Source organism: Hibiscus syriacus, unplaced genomic scaffold (genome assembly GCF_006381635.1).
Source record: "Hibiscus syriacus cultivar Baekdansim isolate YM2019G1 unplaced genomic scaffold, ASM638163v2 tig00110419_pilon, whole genome shotgun sequence".
Lineage (NCBI taxonomy): Eukaryota > Viridiplantae > Streptophyta > Magnoliopsida > Malvales > Malvaceae > Hibiscus > Hibiscus syriacus.
Window position 1 is genome coordinate 1009672 of NW_024062731.1, and position 12169 is coordinate 1021840.

Below are 12169 nucleotides of genomic sequence, written 5' to 3' on the forward strand. Positions count from 1 at the left end.
CTGCACTCTTGAATTGAACTCAAATTCAAACAGTTACATATATAAGATATATCCATTAATTAAGGAAAAAAAATGAACACATCCTACCTTTTAATTACTCCATACTATTAAAAAAGAGAAATAGAGACCCGCAGCACTATGCCTAACAAAGCTGGCATTAATGTTACTTAAATTAATGAAAACTGGAAAACAATTTCCAAATTGTGGGAAAACAGTTATTACCAGAAATATAGCGGTAAAGGTCCGCAAAAGGTTGTACTCGAGAAATCCTCACTTATCCAGCTGCCAGCAGTAAACACAAACTACATTAAGCTCTAACCAATAAAGACAAGCTTTAAAATATGAATATTTGTTCGACAAGAAAATACATGAAATAACACATTAGTGCCAAAATAAATAAAAAAGTTTCAGCCAGTGATGCCTTCTTTGCTTTGAGTGACTCGAGTGCCCTATTCCTTCTCTCAAATCTCAATTTCAAGCTTATTCTGCTCAGTCTCCGTCTTTTCATCAGAACTCGGATGAGACTTCCTCCTAACCACATCCTCATCATTGTTATCCTGACCTTTCATTTTAAGCTTCTCCATTTGTCGTTCTTCTCTTCTGCGACGCTGCTCATCACGACGTCTACGCTTTCTTAATCTCCGTTCTTCCTTCCTCCTCTTAGCTTCATTCCTATCCTCAATTTCAGAGTCGGCGCTTGAATCATCATCTGATGTAATTTCACGCTTCTCAGACCTTTTATGCTTTCTCCTCTCGTTATGCTTACTTCTGTGTTTACCACTTCCTTCAGAAACTGAATCAAAACAATTGTTGTTATGATCAAGTTTTTCAAGTGGCATCGGTGAGGTTTCGCTTTTGTGGTGTTTATCACCATCCTTCATAATATTTTGACGAGAACGACTCCAGTCATCAGATCTTTTTCCTGCTCCCAGATGCAATGCACTTTGCTTCTCACCTTGAAAAGAGTCCTGAGATAATGCTGGTGATCTCTGTTGATCCGAGTTCCCAGATGAACCCCTTTCCCAGAAGACCTCTTGCTGTAAGGAATAAACTAGAACAGTCATCGTCTAAAAAGATCCAAAAGATTCACTACAGCAAAAAATCCGATTAATCTGAAATCAAACCTGCTTCTGCTGTCTCCATCTTTACTGCCGCTGCCTTTACTGTCATGCTGTCCTTTCAATTCTCTCGATTCCCGTTCAGGACTGAAGCTATCATCATGAGCAATTTGCTCCCTCTGTTGCCTCATAGGACTGTCATGTAGACTTGACGTTCTTCAGAATCAACAATGTGGAAAAGAAATAGGTTGCATAAGCATGGATGCCAAAAAATAACAGATTATGATACAAATAAAACATCTCAAAACAAAGTTTAATAATTTACCTCCTATCTTCACTGGTAGACTGTTTTCTCTGTGATGGAGATCTGCAGACAGGAGACAACTTTCCAGACATTCTGCACCATACACTTCAGCCACTTAATAAATCTAAGAAGTTTCGAATTAACAAAATCTGTAGAACAGGAAATTAACTTACCGTTGTCTTTCCCCAGGAGAAAGAAAAGGTGATCTTTGATCCTTCTGAAACTTCCTAAGCGGTGAAGATCTACATTGCAGGGGAGAAGCAGATCTTGATTGATAAGGTGAAGGAGGCTTACCATGTGAAGGAGTTATTGACCTCCGGCTGGTGGCTGGTGATCTACAGCATTCAGGAGAGGATGACCTATGTCTTGGTGTTGATGATCTACGACGGCGATGTCGCACAACGGAGGGAGACCTGTTTTGCAAAGGTGATGGAGATCTACAATGAACAGGTAATGGAGATCTACGATGAACAGGTAATGGAGATCTACGATGTGTTGACGAAGAAGATTTGCGGCGCACAGGGGAACGAGATATACGGTGCACATCTAATGGAGATCTATGTTGACGAATAAGAGACGGAGACGTGCGATGTCGCATTGATACCGGTGATTTATGATGTCGGATGGGAGATGGTGATCTGCGACGCCGGATGGGAGATGGTGATCTGTGACGCCGGTTAGGAGACTGTGATCTGCGACGCCGGATTGGTGAAGGTGACCTACGATGTCGGACAGGTGATGGTGATGGTGATCTGCGACGTCGGACAGGTGATGGTGATCTGCGACGTCGGACAGGTGATGGTGATCTGCGACGTCGGATAGTTGATGGTGATCTGCGACGTCGGACAGTTGATGGTGATCTGTATCTATAAGGAGAACGCAATCTACGCCTTACAGGCGATGGTGATCTGCGAGGTGAATGAGATCGAGACCTTGCTTAGTATAAGATGATCTTCGTCTTGAAGGAGAGCGTGATGACTGTGGTGACGGTGAATATCTAGAACGAGGAGTTGGAGATCTTCTTGGGGAACGATATTTCTTATCAAAGGAAATGGAGCTCCGTCGAGGATGAGGTGATCTTGATACACTCCTAGATTTCTCTTTGCCACTGCAAGAAAATTCAGATGCTAAAATCTCAAAAAAAAATCTTTACACCACCTATGCTTATGAAGCTATTAGAAACATAAAAATTAAATGTGTGGTCATCCATGTCAAGTATAGAAAGTTCAACATAAAAAATCATCCTAGTTCAATGATCAGAATGTATTTATGCCATTAGTTCTATAGATTGAGAGGACATACTCTGAATAGCTTCTTGAATTAGAAAATGATCTGCTGACTGAACGAGAAAGTGGTCTTCTGCACATAAACCCATGATATTTAATAAACAGGTTTCATGATTGCAACCTAAGCAATACATCTAAAACCTAGCGGTGATTAAATTACCGAGGGGATGGAAGGAGAACAGTTGAACGAGGAGATCGGGAACCCCTGCAAGAGATTAATACAATAGAATTGTTCTAAAGGTTAAAATACAAAGTTTTAAACATTTTGCATCCATTTACTTCAAATATATATATTTTATTTTTAAGAACCACTGCATCATAATCCCTCAACTTACAGAACTACCATTGAAACGAAAAGGCTACCAACTCTAGAGCTGAGCAAAGAACAAAAGAAAACTGAAAACCAATTCAAATATAAAAATAAATATTTTACATTTAAAATGATGAAAATAACAGAAAAATACTATATGAAAAATTATTTTAAAATGATTAGAACAATTGAACCGGACCGATCTGAACTGGTGGAATTCAGTTCAGATCGATTCATGTATCTCTGGTATTCGGTTTGGTTTTAAGAGAAAAAACAGAATACCACATGGACAACCACGTTTTTTCCAAAACCAATTCAAAACGTTATCATCAGTGATCACTTCAAGCCATTTTAATGCACAATCTTCAACTTCAAAAAATTGAAGTTCTTTACAATTTAGTACTCCCAGCTCGGGAGTAGGGAAAACAGTCCTATAGAATATGAGGGGAAGGGGGGGATGCTACCTAAAATTGCATAGTCCAAAACTCAATTGGTTTTGCGTAAAGAAAAAAAGAGAAAATATCAAATTCCAAATTCCCCACCTCCCAAAAGAAAGCCCCAAACTAACAACAGCCGCAAACTTTTAGCTGATATGATACTACTTGATCTGTACAAAAGCCACAGCCCACACGTATGACACAGAGACGGGAGGGGGAAAAAGCACCAAACAAAAGCTAATATAAAGAAGCTAAATTGCTCACCTCTTCCTTCCGAGACCATTCCTTTGGTCAGCATCTCTCTCTTCCTCGTGGGATACACTTGAACCTTTTGGCAGCATATTCTTCGATGAAAGATCCAACTCCATATCTGCAGCCTTGCTTTCATCCCCATTGTCCTACAGTAGTTTGAGGTAAAGGACATGAACCCAAATAATTGCAGAAGCTAGCTGAGTGGCATAAAAAACACAAATGGAAGTCAAAACCAGAAACACAACTTCAAAGTTGCAACAACCATCTTTCGTAATCTCTCTTCTTCAAGTTCTCTACTTTCCTTATTCTTCTTCTTCTGAATCTCGTTTGCTATCAGATCTGACTCTGCCTGCAACCATCCACACTAACATTGTTAAACACGAGAAAAGAGAAGCACTAACAGAGACGCAAACCAGAATCCTAGAGATATTTTTAACCTTTTTCTTCCTAGTTTCTTCTTCTTTGGCATCCAAGAATTGTTGAGGAACACCACTTGCATTTCTCTGCGCACTAAGCAATAGAGTCCAAAGCTCTTTCATGAACTTTCCCGTATTCTTCTCCATGAATCCAGTGAGGGATATCTGAACTTCCTTGCCATTAACTCCCTGCATAGGAATAAACAACAAGATGGATTATAAATAACATTGAACGGTTACCAAAATCCCAAACTGACATACGCTTAGCATGAAAACCATAAGATAGAAGATACGGCCCATAGTTCTGCCAAAGATTTAATGAGTGACCATCCATCAGTGCGCACTTTCTCGCTGATACAACGTACGTATTCAAAGTTTTTGATCCCACTGCTAGCAGTATCACTTTCGAGCCACATAGAACTATAATAGTACACAATCATTACTAGAGAAAACAAAATCTATAGGGGAATACACAATAATACCTTTCCATCAAGAATACCATAGATGAAGTTAATTAAAACTTCATCTTCAAAACCAAGAAACTCAGTTACCCGAGTCGCAATCCAAGGTCTCATAACGTCCATCTTAACCTTCGTCATATCAACCTGAAAAAGAAAAGTAACAATGTTTCTTTCCTTCAAATAAAACCTAACATAGAACATTAACGCAAATATGGCAAACAATTATGGCAGAAAATGGTGCATTTAAAAACCAACCAGATGCTCTAATTCGGGAGCGAATTTCTGGGATTTCAGTAGCTTCGCCTGCTTATTCGAGAACCGAGTGTCTTGGTCAGCCGAAGTACCCTAAATTTGAAAAGAATAAATAAATTAGTCGGAAACGGAATCGATTTCGAAGATCTAAATAATACAGTACACACGAGGGGGAATATTAAAGAAAATTACCCGGAAAAATCCGCCCGACATTTTCAGGGTTTGAAGCGTGATTCCTTATTTAAGATGACGAGTGCTAGAAATATTCGTTAGAGAAAATGAGAGATCGGTATTTAAGATGACGAGTGCTAGAAATATTCGTTAGAGAAAATGAGAGATTGGTACTTCAATTTTACGCCATGAAAATGGAAGTCTAGGGTTTGCGGATTAAATTTGAGTCTAGGTGAAAGTAGGAGAAGAAAAATGTTGAATGCTTCAATTAATCCCTATGCTAATTATAAATTATAAGTTTAATCTATATATTTTTAATTTAATCATTTTAGTTTTATACTTTTCAAATTTCCATATTTCATATTTCACTCAAATAATAGAGTTAAATATATTAAATCAAATTTCATTATTAATCCCTATGTTATATGTAAATTTTAAATTCAATTTATATTCTTTAATTTGATTAATTTTACGTTTTTATAAATATGCAATATCATTCTTAAACACAACAATTAAATGGCTTAATATAAAAACAAGTGCTTAAACTATGTCTCGAAAAACATTTTATTGCCTAAAGAATTTTTCGTTAAAAATATGTGTCTAATGTTTCCAACGTTACGTTTTTAAGTGTCCAATCGTTAATCACCTTTAAATATATTCGTTAAGTGATACGTGTCATGTTCTAATAATTTTGAGAATTTATTTACAAAAATATATTTTTATTAAAAGAAACTTAAAATCCCAAACAACAGCAAATTATGCCTTTCCCTTCTCCCCTTCTTTCTTCCCCCTTTTTCATTTCCCTTCTATAGACGTCGGTCGGTCAGTCGTGACTGTCACCGTCACTGTCATCAACGCCTACGTCGACCCCCAATCAAACCCCTATTGGTCTTTTTTCGTAATCTTCCATTGTTTGTCGTGGAAAAATGTTAAAAGGTTCATCAGATTTTAAGCCACCGTAATTATTCTTCGTCGATTCCGACGTTCATAAGCCACACCGTCACCACCATTCGGACCACCATGCAATTCTAATCAAAACCCAATAGTTCAACGATGATGATGATGGTCGGAGATGGCCGACTACGGTTGGTAATTGGGACTAAAATGAGAAATTTTAGTTTTTAGGGTTTTCTTATAATTTTAGTAAAAATTAGATTTTTTATAAAAAAATTAAGCTTTTTATTTTATAAAAAATAAAAATTTAAAAATATAACGATAGACATATAAAAATATAACTAAGAAAACGCTAAACATCTACTTTACGAAAAATTCTTTAAATATTAAAACGTTTTCAAAACATAGTTTAAACACTTATTTTGTATCAAGCCTAACTAAATCTATATCCATCGAGATGCAATACTAACTAAATTTATATCCATCGAGATGCAATACTATAACTAGTGTACTACAATAGCATATTCTCTGGTTTGTATGTTGTTTTAGGCTTCAAAAATTTACTCATGGTAGATTATTATTATTATTTTGTTCGGGAAGAGAGTGAAATCCATACAATCACCGATAGGGATTGCAAACGGGCACGACAGGTACATATACTCATTCTCCATCTCTATATCTACCTAATATTTTTGTATCCATTACATATCCATCACCTAAAACGAATAATTTTTTTAAATTCACATCCGTCCACACATGTATATTCTCAAATCTACATCAACCTACATGAAACCTGATAGACTACGAAATATTTTCCAAATATTTTGTATTTACTGTTGTATATTTAGTTGCCTAAATTATAGCCTAATTACTAAATTATAGCCTAATTGTAAGGATTGTATCTACTAATGACTGTGTATATATTGAACCCCTGTGGTAATGAGAAAGGCACGAAATTACATTCTTTCCTGGTATCAGCTACGGTTGATCTATTATAGCTTCCACAACCCTATTTTTTTCTTCCTCTTCTTCTCTATCTTCTGTCCTTCCGTCTAACATGGCTCCCACATCATCTTCTTCATCCTTTCACCATGCTCTTGTTGTTTCTAACATCAAGACACATGTTCCCATCATTCTTGAGATGGAGAACGTCCAGTATACAAATTGGGCGGAGTTATTCAAGGTCCATTATCGATCTCACAAGGTTCTTTATAATATTATCCCACCAAAATCTAAGGACGGGAAGGCCACAGAGTCGACCACCCTTAGTCAGGAAGAACAAGAGCTGTGGGATACGTTAGATGCTGTTGTGGTTCAGTGGATTTATTCCACGATTTCGACAGATCTCTTGAATACCGTTATTGAAGCCGATGTTTCTGCCATGTCTCTATGGAATCGTCTTCGCGATTTGTTTCAAGATAATGAGAACTCTCGTGTCGTTTCCTTGGAACACGAGTTTAACAACACCTACTTGAAGGATTTCTCCTCGGTTTCTGTATATTGCCAGCACCTCAAAATACTTTCCGACCAACTCAAGAATGTGGGTGCTCCGGTTTCAAACAATCATCTTGTTCTTCGCACGGTGGGTGGTCTCACACCGGCTTACAAGGGAGTTGCTTCTGTTATTCGCCACAAAAATGTACTACCACCTTTTTATGAAGTTCGATCGATGTTTGCCTTAGAAGAAACCAGCATGAAGGAGGTGACGGCTGATGATACGATGATGGTGACTAATCATGACACTGATGAGATTTCTAATCATCCTCCTCTAGGTCGCGCACGTGGGAAACAAAACAAGCACTGCGATAACAAAAATCGCAAACCTACTAGTAGTGGAGTTCAAACACCAGGTGCTAGACGTGGTGGCAACCGTGGAGGTGGTCCGAATTTGGACGGTGGTCAGCAGGGTCCGATGCAACCACCATGGGCTATGCCTCCTTGATCGACATGGATACAACTACCTTGGGCCATTCCTCCTTGTCCATATCCGACTCAACCAAGTTGGACCACGACAGCCTGGTATTCTAGGAGCACGACCCCAACAGTAGTAAGCCTATGCTACAGCGTCCCAGTGGGCTCCGACGGATATTGAGTCCGCCATACACACCGCGTCCCAGTGGGCTCTGACGGATATTGAGTCCGCCATGCACACCATATCTCTCTCTCAACCAGATCCAAACTGGTATATAGATACTGGGGCGACGTCTCATATGACATCAACACAAGGTAATCTCTCGTCTTATGTTAATATGAGCAAAAATAATGGTGTTACTGTTGGTAGTGGTCAATCAATTCTAATTCGTGGTTACAGTCATACCTTATTACCTTCCTCGAACCCATCTTTATCTCTTAAACATGTCTTGCATACTCTGAATCTTATTAAAAATTTAGTGTGTTCGGAAATTTACAACTGATAATAATGTGTCAGTGGTGTTTGATCCTTGTGGGTTTTTCGTGCATGATTTACAGACGGGGAGACGTCTAATGAGATGTGATAGTACCAGCTCTCTCTACCCAATCACTCCCACCAGGCCACATCCAACCTCCTCTCTTACTGCCTTGCTTGCTTCAACGCTTTGGCATGACCATTTAGGTCACTCGGGCGACTCCATTTTATCTATTCTTCAGCAAAATAAACTGATTACTTATAATAGTCCATCTAAGTCTACTACTAGTCAATCTTGTGTACTGGGAAAACATATTCGGTTGCCTTTTGTTCTTTCAACTTCTCAAACTTTCATGCCTTTTGATATTATTCATAGTGATCTTTGGACCTCTCTGATTTTGAGTTCTTCGAAACATCGTTATTATGTGCTTTTTTTGGATGATTATTCGAAATTCTTGGGGACTTTTCCCATTGCTAATAAATCACAAGTATTCTCCATTTTTACTAAATTCCAAGCTCATATTCGTACCCAGTTTGAACGAGATATCAAAACCATACAATGTGATAATGGGGGAGAGTTTGATAATGCCTCTTTTCGGCAATTCTGTGAGTCTCATGGCATTTCTTTTCGTTTCTCCTGCCCTTATACCTCCTCACAAAATGGGAAGGCCGAACAAAAAATAAGATCCATTAATAATATCATGCGCATACTACTTATTTATGCCTCTTTGCTACCTTCTTTTTAGCATCACGCGCTTCATATAGCAACCCATCTTTTGAATATTCTTCTAGTACACTACTAGCCGATGCGTCTCATCTACAAATTTTACACCACCGGGTTCCCTCTTATTCTCACATTCGAGTTTTCGGGTGCTTGTGTTATCCTCTTATTCCATCCACGACTATTCACAAATTACAAGCTCGATCAACTCCCTGTGTTTTCTTGGGTTATCCCGATAATCATCGAGGCTATAAGTGTTTTGATTTATCCAACAATAAAATCATAATCTGCAGGTATGTACAATTTGATGAAACTATCTTCCCTTTTGCCAAAGTCCATCAACCTAGTACAGGTGATTATGATTTTTTGAATGATGGCGTGTCGTCGAATCTTCTTCATAAAAACCAACCACAACAGCCTCCATTTTCTTCTCCTACGGCCCAGCCAGTCATGTCTTCTCCAGCCTCTCACTCATCTATGAGCAAACATTCGCAGTCCCATCTCCTCTAAAATCCTCACTAATTTGGCCCAAACCGCCCCATGTTCCATTCGAATGCCCTGTCACCCGCAGCCAGCATGGTATCTTTAAGCCAAAAACTATATTTGACCCATCCGAGGCCCATACTATCACGGTTACGAGATCTCCTCTCCCCCGTAGCCCTGTGGTTGCACTTCGTGACCAGAATTAGAAGTTGGTTATGACTGACGAATATGATGCTCTTATTAAAAATAAGACGCGGGATTTGGTACCCCGCCCTCCTGGAGTTAATGTCATTCATTCTATGTGGATTTTTACTCATAAAATAAAGTCTGATGGTTCATTTGAGAGGCATAAGGCCCGTCTTGTAGGTGATGGTAAAACTCAGCGTGTTGGTATTGATTGTAGATAGACTTTCAGTCCGGTAGTGAAACCAGCAACAATTCGTACTGTGCTTAGTCTTGCCCTGTCGAAACAATGGTCGATTCATCAGTTAGATGTAAGCAATGCTTTTTTGCATGGTGACCTCAAGGAAACGGTTTATATGCATCAACCTATGGGATTTCGAGATCAAGTGCATCCTGATTATGTCTGTTTACTGCGTAAATCTCTCTATGGGCTCAAATAAGCCCCTCGGGCGTGGTACAAGAGGTTTGCTGATTTTGTTTCTTCCATTGGTTTCTCTAACAGTAAATCAAATACTTCCTTATTTCTTTACAAACATGGGTCGGATATGGCATACCTACTGTTTTACGTTGATGACATTATTTTGACGGTGTCTTCTGAGTATCTCCGTAAGTCTATAATGGCTCATCTCAACTCTGAGTTTGCTATGAAGGATTTGGGTTTCTTGAACTATTTTCTCGGCATCAGTGTGACTCGACACAATGGTGGGTTGTTTTTATCACAACAAAAATACGCTGAGGACATCATTGATCAAGCATGCATGCATTCTTGTAAGCCCAGTCAGACTCCAGTTGATACCAAGCCGAAGGTGAGTGCCACCAACGGTGCACGATATGCTGATCCAACGCAGTACCGCAGCCTTACGGGTGCCCTGCAATATCTCACTTTTACGTGGTCGGATATTTCCTATGCAGTTCAGCAGATTTGTCTCCATATGCATGACCATCGGGATGAACATATGAACACTCTCAAGCGTATCATCCGGTATATCCAAGGTACTCTTCATCTTGGTTTACATATTTCTCCTTCCTCCATTACCGATATTGTCTCTTATATGGATGCGGATTGGGGAGGTTGTCCCGATACTCGACGATCCACCTCCGGGTATTATGTCTTTTTGGGTGACAATTTGATCTCATGGTCGTCCAAACGTCAGCCTACGCTTTCCCGATCAAGTACCGAGGCAGAATACAGGGGAGTTGCCAACGTTGTCTCGGAATCTTGTTGGCTTCGTAATCTTCTTCTCGAACTCAATTGTACAATCCTTAAAGCAACAATGGTTTACTGCGACAATGTGAGTGATATATATCTTTATGGAAATCCCATTCAACACCAGCGTACGAAGCACATTGAAATGAATATTCATTTTGTTCGAGAAAAAGTTGTGCGGGGTGAGGTTCGTGTTCGTCATGTGCCGTCTAGGTACCAGATTGCAGATATTTTCACTAAGGGGTTACCCCTTATATTGTTTGACGATTTCCGGACCAGTCTTAACGTTCGAGATCCTCCCGTTTCGACTGCGGGGGAGTGATAGACTACGAAATATTCTCCAAATATTTTGTATTTACTGTTGTATATTTAGTTGCCTAAATTATAGTATAATTACTAAATTATAGCATAATTGTTAGGATTGTATCTACTACTGACTGTGTATATATTGAACCCCTGTGGTAATGAGAAAGGCACGGAATTACATTCTTTCAAAACCTTGTGACTATTGACAAAATGGCACATGACACTTTAAAAATTATTTATTCATTTTTTTAGAAAAGTAAAACTCATTTCTCCTTTATTTTTTCAAAAAAAAACATATAACACATACTTACACCGATGTAAATGTATGTTAAATGTTATACTTTTCATTTTATTAACTTACACCGGTATAATTATGTATTATATGTTTTTATCAAAATAAGGAGGAAATGAGTTTTGATTTTTTAAATAAAAAAATAAAAAAAATTATTTGTATAAAATGTTACATGTCATTTTATTAGTGGTCACAGAGTTCCACGTTACTTTTCGTGTCGGAAGTTGATGAACACGTTAACGACAGAAAACATCATGTATGAAATCAAGAATTTTAAAACATTATGTATGAAACTGAGAATTTAATATACTTCATGTATGAATTGGGTAATTAACCCAGTTCATAATGGTTTAAAATTTATTTGGGTGGGCTTATGCGGGACAGGTATATACAAGGGGGCGGATACTGGGTAGGTAAGATCTCAAACCCATCATCTACACACTACAAATGACGGATATAACTTTTACATCTACACTCGCCTATTATCTACTAAACTTATGCTTATCCCCGTTTCAATTAAAACGAACGCAACACAAAATCCACAAAATTATACGCATCCCTTTCTATTCGCCCGTAAGGCCGCAAGATTATCGCTTGAATAGCCAACAAAGTTTAAATGGTAAATTACACTCCTAGTCACTAAACTCTTAGGATGCTTGCGCTGACTGTGGGGATATAAGAGCAATGTTCTGTGAGTGGCATTTTCCTATAGCTATAGGAAAAGAAATGTTATGTTGCAGTTGTTTTAAG

The 12169-nt window shown here is 38.5% G+C and overlaps 2 protein-coding genes across 2 annotated transcripts; one reads left to right on the forward strand and one right to left on the reverse strand.

The window, feature by feature from the left end:
* Positions 1–315: 315 nt before the first annotated feature.
* Positions 316–5146, reverse strand: LOC120124606 (serine/arginine repetitive matrix protein 1-like). The gene is given in 15 exon segments (XM_039143231.1): positions 316–881; positions 884–1037; positions 1125–1274; positions 1384–1455; positions 1536–1799; positions 1848–2298; positions 2301–2470; positions 2665–2721; positions 2809–2853; positions 3660–3793; positions 3910–3996; positions 4085–4252; positions 4546–4668; positions 4780–4869; positions 4969–5146. Coding segments are annotated over 15 exon segments (2406 nt in total). The 5' UTR covers positions 4990–5146; the 3' UTR covers positions 316–461.
* A 1752-nt stretch (positions 5147–6898) lies between these two features.
* Positions 6899–7783, forward strand: LOC120124554. Its single transcript, XM_039143203.1, has one exon. The coding sequence runs from the start codon at positions 6899–6901 to the stop codon at positions 7781–7783; it is 885 nt and encodes a 294-aa protein (XP_038999134.1).
* Positions 7784–12169: the final 4386 nt, after the last annotated feature.